The sequence below is a fragment of the Trachurus trachurus genome, assembly GCF_905171665.1.
Source record: "Trachurus trachurus genome assembly, chromosome: 8".
Taxonomy (NCBI): Eukaryota; Metazoa; Chordata; class Actinopteri; order Carangiformes; family Carangidae; genus Trachurus; species Trachurus trachurus.
In genome coordinates, this window is record NC_139905.1 from 20,438,792 (window position 1) to 20,463,154 (window position 24,363).

Genomic DNA, 24,363 nt, shown 5'->3' on the forward strand with positions numbered 1-24,363 from the left:
TTAAGACTCAGGGAGGAAACCGTTCTGAATAAAAACAACCGGACACACAGAGACCCAATCTGAACACTTTAATGTGAACACAGGATATCAGTAAACTGTAGGTAACACAAGTAGCACACAGAGTCAAACCCAACCTACAGAAAAACATCAGTCCCTGGCTGAGGAGAGCTGAGGGGAGCTCGGACACCATTCACATATTTATGGAGCGTATATAAAAGGAAAACACTTTTATACAGCACGGAGTGTTAACTGCTGGTGTCGGTGTCGTCGGTGATGTGGCTGAGGACTGATGTCTCTATATGGGTTCAGAAGTCAATTACAGACAATGTTTCACCTCACTGATGCAGAGCACAGAGTGCTGCCGGGGTCAGCAGGAGCAGCATGTGCTCATAAGAGACTGGAGGCACAGCGGACATTGGTACTGCTGAACTAGAGAGATACACGGTGAGTGGTTTAACAGTCCCTGTGATCGATTCAGGAAGGATCTAAGGTGACACCTCAGACACGCTGGTAATATGGCCGCAGGTACTCGAGAGAAGACTGGGTGATACAAAGCCATTAATACGACCTGGGCTCTGACTTAAGAGTTGTTGTAAATTACCTAAAGAGTTAATTTGACTGATATTTAGGAAACGATAAGTACTGAAATGAAGACGGTTTGAAAATGATAAAAAAAAAAAAAAGTAAATAGAGCTTACATGATTGACATCTATATGTAATGGCTTTTATAAATCTTCAAACCTGAAATAAAGGCATTAAAAAGTCCTTAGTCCTGATTCCCTGCCCGTATATTACAAGTTTTGTTAAAAACAGGCTCACGTGATGGTCTGGAAAATATCATCTGAAGGCAAATGGCTCAAGTAGGGTTTTTAAATGTCTTCCTAAGGGTCCTTGTTAAGGCCACATGGCTGCTAAAATAACTGCCAAAATACCCTGATCAGAGGACCAGCCACACCTAAAGCAAGGAGGTCACAAGGGGTTAGAGGTAATTTTGTTCGCCCCGTTCTCTCAGCAGACTTTTCAGGGTGCAAAACCATTTGAAAAAAGGCATGGCCTAAATTCCAAATAATTTACTGAGACCCCGGTACAAATAATCTGCTCAAAGGCTTTAGGAGGACTGCGTCCAAGAGTTGTGTCCAGCAATGATTGCTCAATGACCGTACAGTGGCCACGTACATTATAGCACTGCTGCTTCCTGTACTGTTTTCCAAGGCAGATCACGGTAATCGTACAAAACAATCTGAAAACCAGAGAGACAGAAAAGGGAGAAGAAAAGAAAGCAGCAAGCAGCAAAGGGATTCACATAGTTCATTTTCCAACAGCAGTTCACAATTTTTTTTTTTTACTTTTTTCTTTTTACTTTTATAAACAAACCAAAATCGCAAAATCTGGATTGTGCACATCATTTGCTTTCTCCATTTTTTTTTTTTTCAAGATTTAATACTTAACAGAAAGGTTGGGTTCAAAAAAATGAAACGTTACTATGGGAGGAATGATCGAGTAACTGGAATTTAGAAAAGAGAAGTGAAACTGTAAGAGGAGGAGGAGGAGGAGGAGGTCGATGGACGGAGAGAGCAAGAGTTTAAATTGACACGTAATCCAGAGATGAGTCCAGATTGGACAAAAAGGAATGATAGCGAGAAAGAGGGGCGAAGCAGAGGAAGACATTGATGAGAAGATGGCGAGGGAAAAATCAGTCTTTCCAGTCTTTCTTGATCATGAGGCTCCAATCCCAGGACAGGTGGTCGTGTTTGTCGTCATCGGTGAACTTGGACTTGATGTTGTAGGTGCCACGGGCCAGCATCCCCTTGGGTGACTCCTCCAGGGTGGTGAGGAACTCGTACTCCTCGTTTGGCCTGGGCCCATAGCTGCCGACCATGTAGTCCGACTTGTCAACTAGTTATTAGAGAAGGAGGGAAAAGGGCCTGTTAGACGTTTCTGCGCAATAATACGGCCATCCTCCATTCTAGACTTAGCAACATGCACATATACATACGTCTACTGAAATGTACAGAAACATTTACTGAACCTACTCGTTGATATGTGTAGCAAACAGCCTCTGGATGTCAATGTTTGTACAGTTAAATTGTAACTGTAGCTAGCAGGCAGCTTATCTTAGCATAAAGACTGGAAACGATGTGGAACACTTTGAGTGTAGAAACTACTTTTTAATATTTTATGCACCAGACTGTTTCTTGGCTGACTGCCTGGCAATCAGGAGGAGTAACTTTAGGGAGTTACTGGTCCTGGCACACAATCCCCTGTTCTACCACACCACACACACACACACACACACACACACACAACAGTTTCATATTCCGTGTACAGATATGAAAGTGCTATTGATCATTTTTATTCTTGCCTATTAACTAGAACCAAGAGGAGAGAGTACACACACCGGCTTTCTCCTACACTTAGATTTGATTTAAAGCTCCTCCTCCTCCTTGACAGTTACGGCCAAAAGCTATGGAACACACTGCCTAAAAATATCATAGAGCAGCTTTAACCTCTCCTCTGAGGTTTTGAATGACTCAAATTTTGCTCTTTGCTCTGCGTTTCTGCACTGCTCAGCACTTCTTTTAAATCACTTCTGCAAGTACATGTAATGCCATGTAATCACTTGTTTCGTTTAAATGATTTATTATTTAATTTATTATTATTCCATCCAATTTTAATATTGTTGATTTTACATAAAAGCTTTCAAGGTTCAATTGTATAGCTATGTTACTTACGTCTAAAAAGACACCTATATAGTTCATTACATTTATTATTCACAGAAAATTAGCATACCAATACTATTCCTTAAAGTCTAAAGGCTACCCCTTACATGTAAAATCTACCCAGTGAGTTGCAGAGTTAATTCAAATAATTTCCACATCTTTACCTTTAACTCCTTTCCTGAATGATTGTTGAATGTACTTCAGGCCCGACACGATCTCCTTGTTGACCTGCAAGAAGAAAACACACATCATCTTGCTGAGCAGATTCCCAGGACAAATATAGCTCAGTGCAGCTGCAGTAACATCCCCGTGCCTCTGGCAGGCTGAGACAAACAAACAGCGACAAAGACCAGACTCTCACCTTGAAGTTGATCTTTATTCTGTATTCAACTCCCTCCTTCAGCACAAACGGGTTCTTCCTGAAGCCGTCCAGGTCTCCTGAGAGGGGGAAGAAACATGGACACAGTCAGGGGAACAGTCATCGACACTGACCACCAGAGGGCGCAGGGCTCCGAGTGAGCCCAGCTCTCCTGCTCCGCTGCAGTTATGTGCGACCACCAAGGGAGGGCAGGGATGCCACCAGGAAATGGCTCATTAACCCACTTAAACGAGAATGATGTCATTATTAATGAGACTAATGATCCAGCAGGTCATTAGGTCTATATTTGCACACAAGAAGGGGAGTGATTACTGCTCATAATTAATGTTACTATGAGACAATTCTCCCTGTGTGTCTGTTGTGAGGAAGGACAGCTGCCTAAATGAGGGAGTTCATTTCATGTGCATCCAAACGACAAATATTTCAGACGTCAACCTCAAGTGATCTGTTTTCACTCCAAAATCCACTGTGAAGCTTTGTCCAGCAACACACACACACCAAACTGCCCTGTGTGCTCTACTCACCTAGTAGGTCAAGGACCAGAGGCAGTGGAGCCGTCTCACATACCAGAGTCATTCGTGTCACCTGGACATTGGGAGTGGTGGGATCTAAAACAAAGAGAAATGTCACAAAATTCAAAATTATGAACAAACCGTAATTGATCTATAGGAAGTATCTCATTTATCAAGCTTTTAGTCAATCACAAACCTCTCCGATTTGATTTCTCTACTTCAGTGTTAAATTCTAACCAAGCATCTCTGCTTCAGTCTCTACTCTTGTAGTGTGATCAAAGAATCTAAGAAGACTAGACTAACTTTTTCTTCCAAGACTGTTTGTCTTAATATTTTTCATTACACATTGGTTACAGTTAATCAAATGTATTATGCATTTTATAGAGTTAAAAACATTGAGAGGACATGTGTACAACTGGATTGTTGTCACAACAAATAACTGGTTTGAGTCTCTGCACTACTGGTACCTGCATTTGGAAATAATGTTATGAACACACACACACACAGACAAACACACCATCTTTAAAAGACCACAAAAAGCAGAGCTCTGATTTTTCTGGACTGGTTGTGGTTAGTTACTGGTTTGGTTTTGCATTTGTTTTATACAGACAATAGTGAAGAGCTGTTTGATAGCAATCACTGACCTGCAACCACAGCAGTGCTACCCAGCAGCGCCTCCTTGTACTTGCGCAGGCTCTCGTCATCTTTGTCCAGCTCCTGGATCTCCTGTAGGCTCTTCTGGGCGGGAGGTTTGTAGTTCACTGCGCTTTCGGGGTCGTCGTTGGCTGCTGCCAAGGCCGCCAGCTGCTCTGGTGTAAGATCCTCTTCTGCCATGGTGCTAACCACTGCAGGAAAAAAGTGACAGCGGGGAAGGACAAGTTAGAGCACAGGAGGATAAAGTCGTAAAAGATTGATGTCAAAGGTCCCACCACACACTTCTATTTTTGCATTTTACTGCTTTGATAAAAATCTGGGCTACATGTGGAGCGAGGCAGAGTTTGGTCATTAGACATGTGGCTGCTGGATAATTATCACAGATTACTCAGTCAACTTTGATTTGGGGCTGTGGCGATGTTAAGCCGCAGTTCATGCAGATATTTATTTTTTCAGTTTTCTTCTGTTTTTCTTTCTTCTTCTTCACTATTAGCACCATGACTAATTGCTAAATTTGAAAGACTTTGAATAACCTGTTGACAAGCTGTGCAGACAAGGCACTTTTACTGTGTGTTTGATCCCTTAGCGCCTTAGTGCTTGTTTACACATATGCGTAAACATGAGCCCACAAATGTACACAGCGCAGACAAGAGCCAGGAGACGAGCCGAGACGAGACGTGCCGGGCCTCACAGCCTGTTTCTCTGATGCAGCGGCACTGACATACAACAGGGGTCAGTGGCCTGAAAAGCTGATGATTATCTGAGCTCCAACCTTCCTTGTCCGTCCTCTACCGCACACTCAACTGCTGTCAGGCTGCTGAGGAAGAGCAGTGCTAATATGGCTATTTACACCCAGATGCGCTGCCATACCAGTCACGACTCATTAGGAGCCAAGATGCTGATTCTGAACAGGAAGAGATCATCTTGTGATCATTTTGTGAGAACACGGAGGCACTCGGGGTATGCTGCTTAGAAAAAAACAGAGTTAACTGATAACACCTGGTTCATATGCAGCACATATGCTGGAGAAAAAAAAAAAGAAAGCCTACGCAGAGCTGATAAACACCTGCAAAAAGCCGAGAGGCAGCTGGAGCACGATGCGCTCGTAACACTCGTTCTGTGCGGTCTGTTCTCGGAGAACTGACAACACACAAACAGGTCCGCTGGTGTTGTCGGTGACTTCGTAGCAACCGAGTTAACCGAAACACAAGGTATGTTGCTTGTTGAGACGGTTTTTAGTTTTCTAATGCAGACAGAAATGTGTTTGAATGTTGTGACTGTGACAAAACCCTCCTCTGAGTCGACAGGCAGCCCGGGCCCTGGAGCCTGTCGTCTTAAACGCTTTCGACATTTGCATGTTGAAAGAACTCCACTTCCTTTATTTGAGTTCATGCAACCAAGCATGAACCTACGCCTAAACTGTAGGAGCGATAGTAATATGAAAATCATTCCAGTGTGTGTATGCAATGCAATCTTATTTTTTATAAGGTTAAAAAAACAACCGATTATGGAACAAAGATCAATTATTATGATGTTCCGTAATCAGTTCTGTTGTCAAAAGAATGCAGTACTCTAAAGTGAGACTGCTTCTCTGTTAAACGAAACTTGTTCCACAGGTGCCATATACTGGATAACCTTCCTCTTCTAGCCTGGGTTAGTTTGCAAATCAGTGTAGACGTGCAAGTTAAATGTCAACATAAAATAAAGCTATAACAAATCAAGCGAAGGCAAATGCAAACAGTCATGGTGGATGACCCTATATAAAGAAGGCTTCGTCTGATCAACACAGGTGGATCCTCTCAGTAAAACTAACACCACACACTATTTACAGTCAGAGGAACCACAATAAATCACACTACTCCAAACAGAGTCAACAAAGAAACGGGTTTGTCACTCTGTCAAAACCCTCCTCTCTGCTCTATTGTGTCCTCTGTATACAGTTGGGAATTAGCCAAGCAGGAACCGAAAATGCACAAACATTTTTTTTTTTCCCAAACGAGGCCTCTGTACTCCCATAAAAGCACAAATTCCTCTTTTGCCACTAGTTTTGGCTTTGGCCGCTTTGGCTGGTCAGCTGTGTGCGAGTGTTTCTGTTTGGAGAGAACGAGTTAGACGCTCCTTGTTACAGAAAGAGAGAGAGGGAGAGAGAAAGACGTACAGGAAAACGACAGCAGATAACAGTCATGTCATTCTTGAAGTAGCGAGGAACAGGTTGTTTTTCTCGCTTCCTCGACTTGTCTCTCCACAACCGCTGACTGCACCGTACCGAAGTGTCACAGGAGGAAGTTGCTGCGCCAAATAAGTCTCGTGTGTTTCTCTGCTGTGGCTTATACAGATTCTCATAAAGATGACATTTAAATTATAGGTACAGGAAGGAATCTTACATGAAAATATTCCACTGAAATTAGTCTGTAGACCAGAGTGAGTTGGACAATGACTAATTAGTAGATCAACAGAAATTCAACTACTCTCCTAATTGCACAGTCGTTCTTCTCTGGTTTCAGCTTCTCCAATATGACTACATGCTTGTTTTCATGAAGTGAATATCTTTGTGCTATGGATGGATTGTTGCTTGGAAAACAAAAGACTACAGATGACATCATCTTGGGCTGGGGCTTTTACAGATCAAATAACTTCAAGAAACAAGAAAACAATAAGTGCGGTAACTGTGTGAAGCCCTACCAGATTTTATCAGTGTTTTTCTTACATTATAAAAGCACACTTGTGTGAACTTCAACCGATTCAACTTCATCAGAATCAAAGACATTGGAGAGAGATACCTCTTGGTTCTTCAACATGCCGTGTTTTTACTCATTGTTGGCTCTCTTGCCCTCATCAGGACCTGATCTGGGTCAACTCTTCTTCAAACACGTGTGTTGTAAAACTGTGTAATGAGTTCACTTTCAATTAAATCCACATTTGGCCAATTTTAGATTTAATTTAAGTAAAGCCCTTGTGTGGCTTTTTGTACTAAGACGTAATCTAATATTTCCAAAAAACATGCTGATATTTGTAAAAAAAAAAAAAAAATAATAACCTCTAGTTTCTACTACCACAGAAAACGTTCAAATGATAACCAGCCTTACTGCAGTGACAAGAGATATAATATTATAATAATATACATTTAACAAAATAAATGCGGAAAGATATGATTGAAATGTTAAGGAGCTATATTCAGTCACACTGTTTGATAAGCTCTTCATTGTTAAAACAGCATATCCATTGCTTACAGTGTGTATCTGCTCTGTAGCCTTTCATTTAGACATTGTTTTTCCTAACACAAACACTAGCAAATGAAGATTAAACTGTTAAGCAACAGTTTATGCAACATCTCCATAGCCACATAAATGAGAGATGCCACTTTAACCACGTATGAGAGTGTTAATTCAGCAAATTTAAAGGTCCACGCGCTCCATAAAATGGATTAGTTTCAACAATATTGACATCACCACCCTCATAATGATACACATTCCTTCTGGCTAACTCGGCTCAGACAATGTGGACGGCTGGACGGGCCACATACTGAACTGACAGGAAAAGGCCCCGTCATTGTTTCGTCCCAGTTGTCTGCAGGAAGACAACAACACGGAGGTCATGGGATCTTACAAACAAACACTGGACGTGCTGTTAAACCTCCCCACCTCAGCGTCCGCCGTCCTGACCTGCACAGTCCTGCACGCAGCAGCACTTGTAATAATCTGTTTGCTTGGCTGGACTAAGCAGCACAGTTTTACAAACACGCCGGGGCTCGACAGCAGCTTACGATTCAGATTAGGGCCTGTTCCTTAGCAACAATACCGAGCAGCGGAGATTAAAGAACGTGGGATTATGGCTAATGAGGCGTCCGGGGACTACAGAGGAAAGGTGTTTGGAGGTGTCAGTGGTGACACATCAAGAGGATTGTCTTGACATGAGTCATTAGTGTCACTGAGATGAGATGTTACTGAGGATAATTGGTCAGCAGGCAGACCAGGGAATCCCTGTGGGATGATACAAGCTTTATGAGGTGAAGCGGAGGGCTGTGTGCGTGCATGTGTGTGTTGGGACTCTGACTGTCCTTTAAGGAAAGTTATTTATCAAACAGTGCATCCATCTGCGACAGCCTGGAACTGATGCAGATGGATTGCCAACACTGATACAGCGACACTAAACACTGATAAAGTGATTAAATGCATTGATGCAACTTTGCAATTATGGCCATGAAACCAACTTATGTAGAATAAATATATCAGAAAATCTTTTTTTTCTCCATTAGAACATCTGATTTTAGTAAATCTAAAGGTTACAAAACCGTAGTGTATGACCGCCGGCGGATGTCAGGGGCTCTTGTCTGGTGCCATTGATCATCCAGCGGTTGCTACAGGTCAGGAGGTTCAGAGGGAGGAATGCACGAGGAAGAGCCACAAAAACTCTGAGAAGGGTCAAGTAGGAGCAACAAGAAGAAGCTGAGCCAAACTCAACAAAATACACATCTTCCATTCTATGAAATCTAGCAGGAGCTTTGTAGATTTGACCACTGTGCTCCAGTCGTCCTGCACCGTGGAGCAAACTTCACTGATGGGTTGAGAAGTATTGCAGCTGATGATTCATACAGTATATCCTGGATTGCCGTTACTACCAACGAAGTGCATATTAGTTACTCCAGAGACAACGACAGGACGTAAATGTTGCTTCACTCTCAGTCAGAATCAGAAACCTTGGTGAAGTGACATTTAGCTCTTGCCTTCATCTCTCTGTTGAAGATGACAGACAGATCTCTGGCCGCTTTGATCTCTGGTATCTGTTTGTAGTCTCCCTCCCTCATGTGACACCCAGCCTGCCTGCCGGAGACCTTTTGGATTTGTCCTTTGTAGCCACACTGTTCCTCCACAATCCTCTGTATCATTTTCACATTAACAAATCTGAGTTTTATAATGAATAAAAAAATTCTGCAGCAGTTTGAATGCAGCAATGCATCAAATGTAGGAAATGCTTTGCACGTCAAGCTGTTTTTCTCCTAAGCTATTTCTGACTGTTAGGACATTTTTTCATCCACACAATTTAGGGAAATGTCATGCATGCATATCAGATGATATTCCAGTATCATCCATCAGCAGATATTTATTTTATCCCAGTTTCCTCTTAGGTTTCGCTCAGTCTCAGTGCTGCAAAAAGCTACAAATACTGGAGCTGTGATGGGTGAGAACTGATTTTCTTCTTGAAAGATCCAAGACCATGAGATTTATGATAGTGTATACTGCCATGCCCTTAGATTTAATGATATAGTATAACTTGACAGTAGCGCATGTTTCAAGCAAGGGGATGTTGCATGTCAGGCTGTCACTTAGAAATTACAGCAAACTTCCTTTTTTGGGCAAGAGCGTGATGATTCATATCCTTACAGCACTAAACCACATGCTGCAGAGCTGTGGCACGGCTCATCCTCTTAATATCTTCTTTACCTGTACGGCTATTCGGCTAACCCAGCCTAATCACTTTTTAAAGATGGTGTACTTGCATAGAAGCACACACTGATACTGGCTACATGCTATAATGTCAGTGCATAAATTCATGTTGGGTCCAACCAAGTTGAGGATGTAGCGCAACACATAGCAAAGCGTTTTGAGGAAGTGTTGCACCAAGAGCTCTTGGTGGAGCTGATGCAATGCAAAGGAGCCTCAACAGAAATACAGAGGGCGAGAAAGAGAAAAAAAAAATTAATGAGATTAAATTAAAGGAACTTGCTGAAACTGATAAATTGTGAGCTTGTGATAACTGGAAAGTGAAGAGCTAATCGGTGGTTTTCATTACCGAGATAACATTTGCAAGATTGTTTATGATATTAAGTGTTTTATTACCAGAGAGGGCTAATCTGATCCTTAGACAATATGAGCAACAGAAAGAGGTGGCTCTGAGAGGGAGAGGGAGAGGGAGAAACAAAACGAGCCTCTATCCCAGGAAGGACCAGAACAAATAGGAAGCTTTAAAAATAGCCGGTGAGAAATCCCTACGTACAGCAGCAGGAAGCTGCGGGTGAATGGGATAGCCAAGGTGCCAGCTGAAAGGTCAGGGTTTATTCCCTCGCTCTACTCAGCTCTTTCAACGTGATGCCCAGATTCAGTCTGCCTCCCTGGGCAACAGCCTTGGTGGAGGTGACGGACTCTACACAATGCAGGATTGCAGCTGTGTAATGTTTTTTTTTCTTCTTCTAAATAACAGCAACAGTCTGATGCCATACAACAGACTACTTGAACATGTTTCATGTTCACCAAATTATTGTCTAAAAAGCAAAATTTGAAAGTAAAAAAATCTGAAATATAATATTGGTGTTCTTCAGAGGCATTTCCGAGCACATTTCTGTGAGGAAGTGCTTCGAAAAGGACGCCACTGAGGCGGAGGAAAGCTGTGTTCTGGCTGAGACAGTGTGAGAAAGAAGGACTAACTCTGAGTGGTGTGTGTGTGTGTGTGTGTGTGCCTGTGTGTGGAGGGGCTGGCGAGCATCCCTGCACATATTCCCCCGTTGGGACTGAGCTAAAACAGAAGAGGCTAATGACATGATTTGTCATGGGAGGGTTGAAAGGTGAATCATGCACAGAGTGAAAGGGTTGACTCTCACAAGATAAATTTACTCGCTTATTTACTTGGACAAAAGCAACTATGTAAAAACAATTTGTGCAGATTTATATGAAAATTTTGGAATGAACTGCACAAAACTTGAGTCCGAGCTACTTTGTGCAGCATTTCATTGTTCAGACCTGTGATTTTGACCCTTGCACTCTTCACTAGGAGCTGCTTGAACATGCGCATGGGTTATTAAGCTAATGGCAGTAAAATGCCTTCTGTGAAAATGCTTCGCGTGGATCCTTTTTGCGGTCAATTCGACCTGCTTGAAGACAAACCCAAGAAACAGAAACTGCTAAATGAGACATCCGGCCCTTGCTGCAAAGGCTGCAGAGTCTCTCAGGCTGAAATGAAGACGAGGAAAAAGATGCGATAGGCGTGTTTTCTTAAAAGGTTTCACAACTCTTTTATGGCGAGGGGGAAAAAAGGATTCCTCCAGGCTATTTTGCAAACAATGGAGAAAGAAGGGAGGATTCACGGTTTGGTTGAACTCTTTGGGAAAACACTTATCAGCCATTCAGCCAAGCACACAGTTCAAACTTTCAAACAAAAGTGAGTGTCACTTGAAGTCACTTTTGATCCCAGCACGGGCTTTCTATGTGCACTTGACCGTGTGAGCACCTTCAAAAAGCCAACATGGACGCTGATTTTCGGTGTGAAGCCTCGGGGCCGATTCAAATTAAAAGAGAGATGAGTTCCAGGAAGTGTCAGAAAATGTTCCTCTTACACCACATGACATGTCGGATCTCTCTCTCTCTCACACACACACACACACACACACACTTTTTTTTGTACAGTGGACCCAGTCACCTACCTACACGATTAAACTTTATCAATGCATGCCCTCATTACGTGTATTATTGTGAACAAGTGAATGCAATGGCTGACATTATCGTTACCTAACGGCCAACGCTGTCAGCGCTGATCAGGCTCAACACCCGGAAATGAACAACTAATAAATTACTTCTTAACTTCTAAATGCCGCCGATAGCTGTATAATGACCCAGCTAATCTAAAGAGATTTGAGACTGTATAAAAATGTCAAAAACGACGTGACTAATATACTTTTTTTTTTTTTAAGCCACAGCCCTGCCTGCAGGAAGTTGCTCTTTGGTAAAGACACTGTCCTCTCCTTAACAGACCGTCCATGGTTTGTAAGTTAGCCAACATGTCGTTAACAAGTGCTAAAAGCGCGCTAACTTCACTACAGCAGTTCGGAGGTGTTTGCTAGTTAGTTAAAATGAGTTATTAGGAGAGTTTCATGCACGTTTCTTCAACTCTTACCGTTATACCGCTGGTAGGCTGGGACAGTCTCCTGTGAATGGTGGTGAGGGCGAGGGAAGTGAGCAGCAAAGGAAAATCTCAGGCAACTGCCGCTAACTGAGAATACCACATCCGGTCCGCCGCCTTCAAAATAAAGGCGCTTTAACGTGGCTCTATGGCTCTACACACAATGACACAGGGAAAAGTCCAGACAGATAGGCATAAAGTATGTGGAATTAGCCTCATTTTTTCAAGCTACGGCATTAAAATGTTGTACGAATTAATGTCCGGGAAATACATTTTATACATTATTCTGAAAGCAGCTATTCTTCATCATCATGATACTTATTTTGATGTTTGCATTGTAACAGATTACTACTACATATTTGAAGAAAAGATAAAGCATTGAAAAAATATATATTACATTTTTATTAAATAATGAGTGGGCAAATTTGACGTTCAAGCCCATAATGTCGATTATTGACATTTTGAAAGCAGATATTTGACTTGTGGTGGATTATGTATATTGTAGTGTTGCAAGTTTATTTAAATCAGCTGAATAATTCGACTTCACTAACAATCACCTTTATCAGTTTTGTGTGTGTGCTTTGAGTATTGCTTTAATTTGTCTATTTAGTTCACTCTTCTAAAAGCACAAGTAAAAGGAAGAAAATCGATTCGCTTCAATCATGAAAGACTATCCGGAAACGGTATCTGTTCACCCTCAAACCTTTGTCTGTAAACACGCTTCCGGGAAAGAAAAAAAAGGCTTTTGACGTGCGTGGGCATGCAGACATACATTGCAAACTCGCAAATCGTTGCCAGTAGCGGTCCACACATTTTAAAGTTTGTTCGCTGTATCTGATGTGTAACTTTTCAGCCATGTCTAGTGCTGCACGGAAGTTTTTGTCCGCCGGGTCCCGGATGACACATTCGCTACATAGGCGTGGCAAGCAGGTACAGAAAGTACATTGCAAAATGCGGATAAGCTCAAAGTTGACATGACTTTAAACCATATATGGCTACAACAGGTATTGACTACTGACATTATACTACCACCTAGTGGGTATGCGATGGTACTGCCATTAGTGCAATCTTGGGACAGATTAAGCAGTTTGTTGAATTATGTACATGAGTCATGACACAGCTGTGGGAAATTGCTGATCCTTGGTAACTTAGAAGATGGTTTATTATTATTAGGTTGTTGGATCATTGTACTCAAGTGATTGCCTGGAGAAAGGGCTGAATCTACATTAAAAAATAAATACAAAGCCCAGCTCTTATTTGCATCAGGTTTCAAAAATTACAAAATTTACTTCATGGATTGTACTGTACTCATTTATTCCCCAGACATAAACCCATTCAACAAAGTGTGTATCACCCCCAAAAGCTTATTTCATGCCTGGTTACTAGTAAGAATAACTTCATCCTAAATAAAAACATACATTTAGGAGTCTGCACACATACCGTTAAAAAGACACTAGGTACACAACAAAGCATGCAGAGCCTTGCATTACTCAAGTGTAACAACAATTTTAAAGGGTTTTGTTGGACAGAATTAAAAAAATATGAGACATACAAAGGGTACTGTGGACATTGAAAAGAGTCAAACAGCATTTGGTTAATACGCACTGCAGGTTTTATTACAAGCCTCAGTAACTACAGGGTAGAGGAAAGAACTGGGAGTCCCCAATTCACATTAACCTACAGTCAAAACCATTTTCTTCAAAAAGAAAAAAGGAAAAAAAAAACAAAGAAAAAAACTGGTAAAAAACACTTTGGAGCATTTAAAAGAAGTTGGAACAATAAATTCAATCACATCAGAAGACAACCATGTGTAAAATACTCTGCACATCCTTAACAACCAGCCCTCTGTGCAGACAGGAAGGGACAAAAACTGGACAGGAGTCATTCCTTAGCTGGTGTCCATCTGAGAAAACAAAGGAAGAGTGAATTAGACAGGTGCCCAAACAAGGCCGGTTAATTTGTGACAGGTAGCACGTTAACAGCTGAACATACTCTGGCATTGTAGGCGTCTAACTGGGCATCAAGTTCCTCTGCTGACAGCTGCTGCTTGCTGGTGCCGCCGCCACCGCGGCCGCCTCGGCCCTTTCCTCTGGGACCGCCTGCACCACGTCCTCCGCGTCCTCTCTGCATGCCCCCGAAGCCACCGCCACGACTTCTGTTCATGCCTCCACCGCCTCTGTTTAGACTGATAACAAAAATGTCCATCACATAGTGTCCGAAGATCGCAGGGTCGAGTTTCTTGGATTATTAAAAAAAACAAAAAAAACAACACTGCTGCACTTACCCCTGCATAGGTCGTCTCTGTGTGTCGATCTGTGATGTGACGAGCTGTATGTTCATAGGCCGCCCTACGGAGAAAGATTGATAACCATTAACCGACCATCAAAACATAACAATCACAAAATAAAAACAACTGTATCCCTTCCAAGTCTGAGACATACCATCAAGCGGGATGCCATTGTACTGTTTCATGGCCTTGAGAGCATCTGCCCTCCTCTCAAAGTGGACATCTGCTGTTCCCAGGCTTCTTCCCGACCGGTCGTAATGAACTGCAGCCTTCTTCAGTGTCCCAAATTCGGCAAATAGTTCCTGAAAAGGAAAGCAAAACCATTAGCAACTATCTCTTATAAACAATCAAACATGCGTTTCTTACTACAAACAAAAATAGGTGATATTAAAAACCCAAATACCTGAATGTCTGCATCCGAGACCCCAAAGTCGAGATTGGAGACGAGGAGCTTCCCTCCAGTTTCCACACCAGCTCCTCCGCCGCCTCCAGCAGCGCCATTGAAGCCGCTGAAGCCATTGTCGAACATGTCATGCTGCCACTTATCTGGAAGCTGTTTAGGCTGCAACAGATGAAAGAGAACGCACCTGCTGACTTCAGGATCCCCCTTGCCTCTGTCAATCACAGAGTCCACACGGCTGGGTGTTGGGGCAAGCAGGGGTTCCACTTCCAACAGGGCCAGGGTGCTCAGCTCCCCCAAGAGGGTCCCCAATGTTCCCTGCCCACCCCATCACTACAAGCAAGTGAATCAGTTCAGACAGAGGGACAATACACAGGACAAACAACTTAGCCGTAATAGTAAGGGGTTGTGTTGTACATCACCTCTATATACAAACACTGTTTATTATATATAAACATATTTGGTCTAGTGGCATCTGCTGAAGACTGTTTACATCAGTGACTATTACGTCAAAACTGAGCAATGTTTTGTTGTTACCCAAAAACCCACCCAAACCATCTATATATTACACCCTGAACAACTTGTACCAATATTGCCCATTGTTCTCTTGCCATCTGCGCCTCCACCAAAGGCTCTCCAGATATGATCCTCGGGTACACAGGGGGTCGCCATCTGAAGCAGCGTTGCCTCCAGCGTTGCACCATGTTGCCTGGCCCGCCCAAGAGTTCTTTACCCAAGCCACGAAACTGGCTTTCACGAAGGGGAATTGTCCATTTTGGAGTGGGGGTGGGGAAAACCGGAAAACCAAATAGAAAGTGGGCAGCTAACCCCTCTATGGGAGCGTGGATTATCTGAGCGTCCATTTTGAGACCACGCCATTTTGATTGGGGCTTTGTTGGGCTCGTCTAGATACTCAATCACACTTAAGGAGTGAAGATCTGCCTTATTTGAACACTATCAGAGGGGGTTGAAGTCCACTGATCCATCCTCAAGTAACAGCCACACTGCTTGACAAGCCACCAAACCGGCCTTGTTGTGAAACCCGCCAGCCACTCCCGAACAAAAGGCCGGCGCCAGGACGCTGCATCGGGGAAATGGACAAAAAAAACTATGCTCCCAAAAGTGGTGGAAAAAAAACATTTTCAGGGTGAATTTTCTCGAAGTGGTTTCCTCTCAACATCAGTGTGAGACTTGGGTGAAAAAGACCGCTACTGCCCGTGGTGGACTATCTCTAACTTAAGATGTTTGCTTCAAAATGGCGCCGCCAAAGGCCTTCGCGATCCAGCTTTAGTTAGCAGCCAAAGCGGCTAACACACTCGCTCTCTCCAGAAGGCCTCTTCTTGGAAAATGATGTAAACACAAATGGGTTGTGCTGGGAGAGGGGACAAACTATGAACATAACTTCCATAATGCTTAACCGCAAATTATAGAGCTCTCCTCCGAGGGGAAACTCGGCGGTTAGCGTTTACTTTATGTGCTTGACTAGCAAGCTGGCTAGAAGGTTTAGCTCGCAAGCCTAGTGGAGAATAGAAGGATGTTACCCAGGCATTTTCAGGTTTGCCGAAGGTTTTTTCCTTTTTCTGCCCATTCCTCTAACTTTCTCATACCCTGCTGTAAGGCGTTGGTCTGCCTCTAGCGCGGCTCAGGTTCTGTCGGTTCCTCATGGGGCCGGATCCGCCTCGGACTCCAAATCCTCCTCCGCCGCCGACTCCAAGACGCCCAGCGCCTCCACCTCTGCCGCCGCCGCCTGAGCCTCCGCGGCCTCGACCTCTTCCACCGCGGCCTCCCCCTCTCTGCTGCCTGTTCTGCTTGATAATGTCGTCTAGAGACATATCCATTTTATCGGTCATTATGCTGCCCCGGTAATGCTAAACTGTTTACAAAATATAAAAAAAATACACCCTAGACTCGATTGGTCCTTCTCCCTGTCCGACTTCAGCTCCACACACTCTGCACCGCCGAGAAAACACAATGAGCCAGTGGCCGACGTATATAGACGTACTGGCTCTGCACGTAATGCACGTAACGGTGACGTCATCACGCAATACGAGAGCCCAACAAACGGAATGCTGAACGCTACTGTTACTGTTATGTAACAACAACATTTATTCGACCTGCATAACTGGATGATATTAATAAATGACTCCTATTCATTGATTAAGTGTGACTTACCATATTCAAATAGTTTTAGGATAATTGGCACAATCAAAGTATTTCTAAGCAAATACAACGACTTTGACTACTTGTAGCCATTTGATTATTTATTTAATGGTTGAATAGAAAATATTTATGGCCAAGCAAAACAGCCAATTTGAACGTGTCAACTTCAGCTCTACGAACATTATGCCACAAGTTACTTTTTATTTAATTAATAACGAGTAATGAAATAATAAATCACAGATCTAATATTAGTATACTGGTACTGGTTCTTGCATAATCCTTTCTCCCAACTGTCTGGCTTTATGGGAAGTTTCCTTCTATGTGAAATTCAGGCATAGTTTTACTTAGTTTCTTTCCTCCACACTGATTTCTTTCCAAACGAATGGCATTTTCTATTTTATTTCAAAAAACATTTAGCTATAATGTGATGTACCAACAATGATATTCCATCTGATAATATTTCTGTAGGATCGATACAAACAGATGTACTGTAAAAGTCCTTTATTCAACATTTTGCTTTAAGGTTTTGGGAAGGGGGGGCAAGGGCTTACTTAGGGAGGTCTCTACTTTGTAAAGTCCATTTGAGGGCAGAGAAAATTTACAATAAAAATGTTGGCCGTCTACATTGCATTTGGCTTTCAAAACTTGCCCATAAACCGTGTATCCAATGTGATTTCATTACTTCTACAGTTTATTGATCAAACTATCTTCCAAAACAAACTAAAAAAAAAAAAAAAAAAAAAGAAGTCAGCCCTTTCGCATTTTCCTCCAAAGTCATATAAGTAGCAGTAGTAAAGAAAACAGGGTTTGTATTTAAGACTGCAGTCTTTTGAGTCCTGTGGAGAGTTGTCAACAGTTTATACCTCAGCATCAGATGTCAGCAGATTTTGATGGAAGTTTGCATCAGTCCCATCCACAAACAATGTATATATGAGGATTTTGTGACTTGAAAAAACATTAACCAAGAGAGGAGAGTTTCTTCTCCCTGAAATCCTGGTTCTTTTCTTCTTTGTCAGCTGTAGAGGATAAAGAAAGAGACGGGGTTGCTAGGGTCCAGAGTTTAGAAACAAGATTGGCATTATGTGCTAGACTGGCCAACAGGGCTGACTTTCTGGCTGACAGAGGGCTGATGGAGGAAAAGTTCTTGAGGATATTGGGTGGAAAAAAGCGACAGGACCATCATGAGAGAGACTAGGACTTTTTGGAGTCCTGTGTGTTGCGTTTCTTGAGGTCACTCAGGTCCACCGGTGTAAAAGCTGAAAGAGCAAACAGAAACAAATTGTTAACCGGCTTGTGCTCGATTCATTTAATATTTAATGAGATCTAAAAGCAAAACTCAATTTGCTACTGAGATACACCATAACTTACAATGTAGGTTAGGGTTTGGATTCTTCTCCACATACTCCTGTGGTCCACGGTCATTACGTTCACTGTTTTGTGTAGATCTGATGTCTCTGAGTACACACTGCCAAGCTGAGAAGGAGTAAAGACGACAATGCTATGTTACATTTAGAAAATGTTATACTAGGGAGTGAAAAGAGCTTGCACATAATATAATATAATATAGAGATTTGTTATTGATGACAGTGAGTTAAGGTGGGTAACACTCAATGTAAACGCAAGTCTTGTTTGTGTAGGCTACTTGTGTACTACTCCAGACTTGGCGTACATTTATCACCCAGTAGCAGTGTTGAGAATCATCTTACACTCTTCACAGTCACCAGGCAAAAACACTGTCATGTTGTTGCTGTTCACAAACGGCATAACATTATTTTCTTTTACTTTTTTTCAACGAGAAAACACAGTGTTTGATTTACTACTGTGTCAATCACAGAATTTATCTGGACATATTACTTCTTCTGTTATGGAACAATTGAAGAAAAAATAAAATAAAATAAAAAAGGAATGCAAAAAACTCAAACATAAGAGATCTAAACAGGTGAAGGTTAATTTTCACATTAACAAAAGTCAGTAGTCTATTCTAAGATATGTGTTATGTTACTGACCATAAATAAAATAAAACCCATGTCATTTTAAAAGAAAATTCAACATGTCAGTGTTGGCATACTTACTATCATGTATAAAGCGCACATTTTCCTCATGTGCAGGGGTGAAGAGCTCCCCAGTGTTCGTAGGGGATCGGGGGCTTGAAGTCCGCTTGTAACTATTCACCATCCTGGGAGCAGATGAGCTTCATAAACATGAACAGCAAACAGCAAAATTAACAGCACAAACAGACATTCATTTAACTAGTATTGAATCAATATGTACTGTAAACTAGTCCTTATATAATACTTTTCTGTCTCTAAAGTCTGACGCACTACATACCTAATACTACATGGGATGAAACCATTATGAACACTGTTATCACTAGTCTGTTTGACTTGTAAATTAAGCACTTGAATGCAGTAACTTTTCTCAGACCTGGTCATTCTGTTTGCAGTCTGTACTCGCTCCTCGCTCCTCTATGGTGAGTGGATTGGAAGGATACAAAGGTTTGGAAGTCCTCGGCTCGTTTCTAATAACAAACATAAGTGACAACTTTAGCATTGCTACATTATCTGAGAAGACAGTTTCTAATATTGGTAGAATGTAAGTACATTTACTTTAATCTCAGATACTATTCTACTGTACAACTGTAAGATACTTGCTTTTTGCTTGAGTATTTTCCTTTCATGCAACTTCATACTCGACTGAATTCATCTGAAAGCTACAATTACTAGTTTTGTTAATTTTTAGTGTAAAATGCACTAGTAAATTATGATGGAAATGAAACTACAGAAAAAATATACAGAAAACTAGTCTATAACTATTTTGGTAATTGATATTTCTTAAGTAAAATTAGTAAACAAAGCCAAATATTTTCTTTATTTCAGGCTCTCAAATGAGCTGTTTTTTTTTTTCTTTGACATGTAACACCATTAACTAAATATCTATTTGGATTAAAAAATTTGCTTAAAAAAACGAATCATATGCAAACATGATAAGATGTTACTTTTGCCTGTGCAAAGTTGAAATAAGCTTTTAGCCTCCATGAAAAATAGGTCTGCACATTAAACAATAATGAACCATTAGTTGCAGATGTAGTAGCATAGCAGTCACGGAGCCCTTTGTTCTGAAAAGTATACACTTTTAAATACATTTTGTTGATTAAGCTTACACATATAATATCAATGTACCTTCAAACCAGGATGGAGCATTTCTACCCCGTAGCTCCCCACTGCTGTCTTTAGATACGTAGTAATAGAACTACGAAACGATCAGAGATGGCACGTTATAAGCTCAACACGACTGGTTAGCCCACAGAGGACTTGTTACCTACCGGTATTTACAATACAACTCGAGTACTATCAGGGCTTTGAAGCATCTATATTATTAATAACAATACAAGAGGTTTCATCTGGTCGTTGCAAACGTTGGCTAATTTCTCAACAGCCATGCGCCGTAGAAAATGAACAAATATCGACGATAGGTAACCCAGAGGCTTTTGTTTACGTTTTGACTTGGGTCGTTTCAGTAGTGTTAGCACCAGGCTACAGAGCCAAACCCAAGATGTTAGCCACTGGACAAGCTATTACCAACAACAGCGTGTATCGCCTCTAAAGTCGTTTCTGGTTGTTGGGATGTGTGTGTCTCCCACAGCTTTACCATGACTGACAGGCTAACTATGGATTTGCTGACACAATAGTTTTAGCTCACTTTAGCCAGCTAGCTGGTGCTTTACATTGTCTTGCCGTAACGTTAGCTTGAAACAGCTAATATTTCTCCAGCTTTACCGGTGCAAAATATTCCCTAGAAAGACGCTTAATCCAGTGTGGGTATTTCCAAGTCACCCAGTACAGGACAAAATGTTAAAAAATATTCCACCAACCTCTTTTATAATCTTTCCTTTCGATTTCTTTATTCAGAGACTGTGTACGACGTTAGACCTGGCTAAAACGTTGCCAATGCCAACCAATCATTTCCGGGAAAGGACACGGAAGTGAAAGAGCTCGCACATAATATGATATAATATAAAATAACATAAAATAACATAACATAACATAACATAATATAATATAATATAACATAACATAACATAACATAACATAACATAATATAATATAATATAGCCTAATATAATATAATATAATATAATATTATATTTATACAACTAACATTTACCTTTAAACCAATACTAATATAAACTACTAGTTAATATTAGTATTATGTATGGTTTATATTGGTATAATTAATATAACATAACAAATAACCTAATACGATCACTTGTAATATCATAAACAAACACAATACTAACATTCATATGCAGAACTATGTGGCCAACTGAACAAAATACGGAAAGAGTAGCTATTTATACACTGGATTCATGCAGTCCCCCCCCCCCAATCTATCTCATCATGTTTTTGTATTTCAATTTTTGCATTTGTCAAGATTTCGGGTTCTTTATTTTATTTTGATGTGGGCTACTGCTGCCCCAATTTCAAAGCAGCAGCCAAACCTCTGTGTGTATCCTAGGTCCTTTTGAAGGACTGTGGTTTACACAAAAATGAGAGTGGTTGAAAAATTACAACCTGAAGAGATGGTCGTGAAAATACCAGTGTGATGTCTCTAGTACTTGTGATGCACATTCATTTTTCTTAAAACAGACTATACACTTGCAAGTCATTCATATTTATAAAATGTTTCTTTATTTATGAAAATGTACAAAAATAATTGAACAGAAATGTATAAGACTTTCATCACTGATATTCATATTTAAACTACTGAAAACAACAGCAATGCACTAGGGAGGAAACACTGCAACGTTAGAAGTGCTTGTACAGCATAAATGTTAATTCTTTTGTAATTTATTTACTGCTGACTTATCAACAAAGTATCAGTTATTAGTTTGAATGATCCCCTTTCTGCCCAGCAGTGAGGATGCGTAACTCTTTTTATAAGACACAAATGTCTAGGCCCAGATTCTGTGTTGTTAATTCAATATCATGAATGAAAATAGGCTGGAAAAATACAGGCTTTGGATTGCAACCAGTTACTAAACTGCTTAACATTAGCACAACTGATACAGTGCCTAAACTTGTGAGGAAGGAAATGAATGTCATTTTGTGCTGAAAGGTCCATACATGACAAGTAAAGATGACATATTGCTTCAGTGACACATTGTGGACATTGTGGTGGATCTGTGCATGAAGACAGATTAGGCCAACATTCATAGCATGAACACAGGCAGTATGTAAAATGCACAAATACAGAAAATTAACCAAAATAAAATGAAAATTTACCAGAAAGCACCAGAAAATTAAATACAGCTTATTTGATCATTGCTTCAAGGCAAAAAATAAAGATTTAAAATAGTAATAATAATGATATAATGATCTTGCAATTCTTCCGAAAATGTTGAAAGCAACAGACTCAATCTTGCTTTACAAGATCAGTCACTGTGGCTATGTTCTTTCACCCTGTTTGTTTGGTACGGCATACTGTTATAAATATGTATATTTAAATATTTTCGATCAGGCTTCTCATCTTTCTTTCTTCTTCTGTTGATGTTGTGCCATGGGTCCATTTGGTGTCCAGTTACACACAGCCGGTTTCAAACAGTTTGGCGAGCTCTTTGCAGTCTGGGTCGATGAGGTCTGCAGGCTTCTCTCCGTTCTCATTCTCTGCCTCGGTGCTGGCTCCCATCGCCAGCAGATAGCTGAGTGGAGAACAGAGTATTGTTAGAAACCTGATATCATTTCATTTATCATGTGTGTAAATGATTTTTCTTGTAGCTGTGGTTTTTTATTTGTCAGTTTGTAGTTTTGGATACATTTTGACTAGTGAGGTTGTGGGCTCTTCTCTGATAGAATATATTCTCATTCTGAGCCTCACATTAGCATGATTTCAAATGACTCTGATTATTCTACAGAAGCTATTAGATCATTCACTGGAAATATATTTAATTTGCGTTTTCAGAAACCAGTAAATGTGGATGTGTAAGGAGAAAAAGTCATATGATACCTGGCGATATCTGGGTAGCCATCACTGCAGGCCATGTGTAGTGGGGTCCAGCCATCCTCATCCCTCTGATGAACATCAGCGCCATATTTCACCAGCAGCTTCACCACCTCCAGGTTTCCCGTTAGCACGGCCTCATGTAGTGCTGCCATGCCTGCACACAAGAGTAAAATGAGTCCTGTGCACAGTGTGAGGTCACTGTTCAACACCAAAAGGTGTCATGCACAACCTGGTATAGTGGGTTTTTGTGGTTTGAATGCCTGTATGATACTATTGCTGAACAGTGGGTAAAGTAGAAACTGGGATGTCAACTAACCTGAGTGGAAGATTGTATCCACGCGGACCTTCCTCGCTCTCATGAACCGACCAATTTGCTCCATATCTCCTCGTCTAACAATATCCTGGAAGATGATGTCATTGGGGAAGTGCACAGCTCTCTTTGCCGGTGTGACCGGTAGTACAGGTGCAGGTTTCTCCTGTGCTTCTGTGCGATGTGTTGCACTGTACCTTGACCCTTTGCTGTATGAAGGGATATATGTTGACGCAGCTTTGTAAGAGGATGTATAATGTGACGGAGTGTAATGGGTTGTGCTGTACTGTGTCGGAGTGTACTTCTTTGCAGAGCTATATGAGGACGTGTACTGAGTTGGTGTGTAATGTGAGGGTGTGTAATAGGTAGGTGTGTGATATGTCGGTGTGTACTGTGAACTGCGTGTGTACGTTGACACGGGTACATGGTAGTTGTACTTCATCACTGCAGTGGTTGTGGCTCTGCCTCCCCCTCTGATGTCAGCCCAGGAGGAGGGGAATGAGAAGTCCAAGAGAATGCACCAATCCAATAAAAGAGCAGTATCCTTTGCTGTATGTCCTTTTTGTCCTCTCCCCGCTTGTCTCTTATCCTTTTAGTTTCCAGCTGGAGTAGCCCCTGCTGTTACTCACTTTGCATAATGCAAGCACTTTTCAGATCCTTTGCTTCACTTCACTATGTCCCAGTCTCCTTCTTTTATCTTGTGTTGTCCTCTTTTTCACGCCTGCTGTGAATCTCTCCCCATCTGCATTTGAAAAAGGTTTGTTTCACAGTATGTTAGCTGTTGCACACAACCGACGTCTGGTAGGACCCGCTGGAGAGGACCCCTATATACCTTCTGTCAGGCTATTTTGGGGCCTAATATCCAGTGACTTCAGCTTAGAAATGAGTGGCCTTTGTCCAACTCCTCCCACTGTACGGTCACATGTTCACTGACACTGCACCCACCCCTAGATCATAAAAAATGTTGACAACCAAAATGTTCTCTTTGACTCTCGCTTGAGACATCTTCCAGCAAAAACACAAAACAACTATGACTTAAGCTAAACATTGC

At 41.4% G+C, this 24,363-nt stretch overlaps 4 protein-coding genes across 5 annotated transcripts; all 4 read right to left on the reverse strand.

The window, feature by feature from the left end:
• Positions 1–53: 53 nt before the first annotated feature.
• Positions 54–12,204, reverse strand: arhgdia (Rho GDP dissociation inhibitor (GDI) alpha). The gene is made up of 6 exons (XM_083977870.1): positions 12,150–12,204; positions 4,256–4,456; positions 3,624–3,707; positions 3,082–3,158; positions 2,885–2,948; positions 54–1,896 (listed from the first exon to the last, which is right to left on the reverse strand). Exons 2-6 carry the CDS (start codon positions 4,443–4,445, stop codon positions 1,694–1,696), a joined length of 618 nt encoding a protein of 205 aa, XP_083833996.1. The 5' UTR covers positions 4,446–4,456; positions 12,150–12,204; the 3' UTR covers positions 54–1,693.
• A 1,256-nt stretch (positions 12,205–13,460) lies between these two features.
• Positions 13,461–16,830, reverse strand: alyref (Aly/REF export factor). Its single transcript, XM_083977983.1, has 6 exons — positions 16,450–16,830; positions 14,846–15,004; positions 14,597–14,744; positions 14,440–14,503; positions 14,148–14,340; positions 13,461–14,058 (listed from the first exon to the last, which is right to left on the reverse strand). Exons 1-6 carry the CDS (start codon positions 16,690–16,692, stop codon positions 14,044–14,046), a joined length of 822 nt encoding a protein of 273 aa, XP_083834109.1. The 5' UTR covers positions 16,693–16,830; the 3' UTR covers positions 13,461–14,043.
• Positions 16,831–17,506: 676 nt separating this feature from the next.
• mcrip1 (MAPK regulated corepressor interacting protein 1) lies at positions 17,507–20,969 on the reverse strand. 2 transcript variants are annotated; one of them, XM_083977843.1, is made up of 5 exons: positions 20,874–20,969; positions 19,427–19,520; positions 19,075–19,193; positions 18,371–18,475; positions 17,507–18,258 (listed from the first exon to the last, which is right to left on the reverse strand). In XM_083977843.1, the coding sequence occupies exons 2-5, from the start codon at positions 19,432–19,434 to the stop codon at positions 18,194–18,196; spliced, it is 297 nt and encodes a 98-aa protein (XP_083833969.1). In that variant the 5' UTR covers positions 19,435–19,520; positions 20,874–20,969; the 3' UTR covers positions 17,507–18,193. The 2 variants fall into 2 exon arrangements, with proteins under 2 accessions (XP_083833969.1, XP_083833970.1); XM_083977844.1 differs by having other exon boundaries at positions 19,075–19,178; positions 20,874–20,968.
• Positions 20,970–21,848: 879 nt separating this feature from the next.
• On the reverse strand, positions 21,849–24,147 carry ppp1r27a (protein phosphatase 1, regulatory subunit 27a). The gene is made up of 3 exons (XM_083977138.1): positions 23,319–24,147; positions 23,006–23,156; positions 21,849–22,700 (listed from the first exon to the last, which is right to left on the reverse strand). Exons 1-3 carry the CDS (start codon positions 23,752–23,754, stop codon positions 22,580–22,582), a joined length of 708 nt encoding a protein of 235 aa, XP_083833264.1. The 5' UTR covers positions 23,755–24,147; the 3' UTR covers positions 21,849–22,579.
• Between the last annotated feature and the right edge of the window lie 216 nt (positions 24,148–24,363).

Excerpts from the sequence above, each read along its gene's own strand:
- arhgdia (XM_083977870.1), bottom strand. The coding sequence starts at position 4,445 with ATGGCAGAAGAGGATCTTACACCAGAGCAGCTGGCGGCCTTGGCAGCA. Across the intron at positions 2,949-3,081 it reads GAATAAAGATCAACTTCAAG|GTCAACAAGGAGATCGTGTC; the intron begins GTGAGAGTCTGG and ends TTCTTCTTGCAG. Across the intron at positions 1,897-2,884 it reads ATTCAGGAAAGGAGTTAAAG|TTGACAAGTCGGACTACATG; the intron begins GTAAAGATGTGG and ends TCTAATAACTAG.
- alyref (XM_083977983.1), bottom strand. The coding sequence starts at position 16,692 with ATGACCGATAAAATGGATATGTCTCTAGACGACATTATCAAGCAGAAC. Across the intron at positions 15,005-16,449 it reads GACCAACGCCTTACAGCAGG|CCTAAACAGCTTCCAGATAA; the intron begins GTATGAGAAAGT and ends CATCTGTTGCAG. Across the intron at positions 14,745-14,845 it reads TCTCGGATGCAGACATTCAG|GAACTATTTGCCGAATTTGG; the intron begins GTATTTGGGTTT and ends TTTCCTTTTCAG.
- mcrip1 (XM_083977843.1), bottom strand. Across the intron at positions 18,476-19,074 it reads TGTGCGCTTTATACATGATA|CTTGGCAGTGTGTACTCAGA; the intron begins GTAAGTATGCCA and ends ACTCCTTCTCAG. Across the intron at positions 18,259-18,370 it reads TCCAAACCCTAACCTACATT|CTTTTACACCGGTGGACCTG; the intron begins GTAAGTTATGGT and ends TTGCTCTTTCAG.
- ppp1r27a (XM_083977138.1), bottom strand. The coding sequence starts at position 23,754 with ATGAAGTACAACTACCATGTACCCGTGTCAACGTACACACGCAGTTCA. Across the intron at positions 23,157-23,318 it reads GGATACAATCTTCCACTCAG|GCATGGCAGCACTACATGAG; the intron begins GTTAGTTGACAT and ends TCTTGTGTGCAG. Across the intron at positions 22,701-23,005 it reads GGCTACCCAGATATCGCCAG|CTATCTGCTGGCGATGGGAG; the intron begins GTATCATATGAC and ends TTCTCCACTCAG.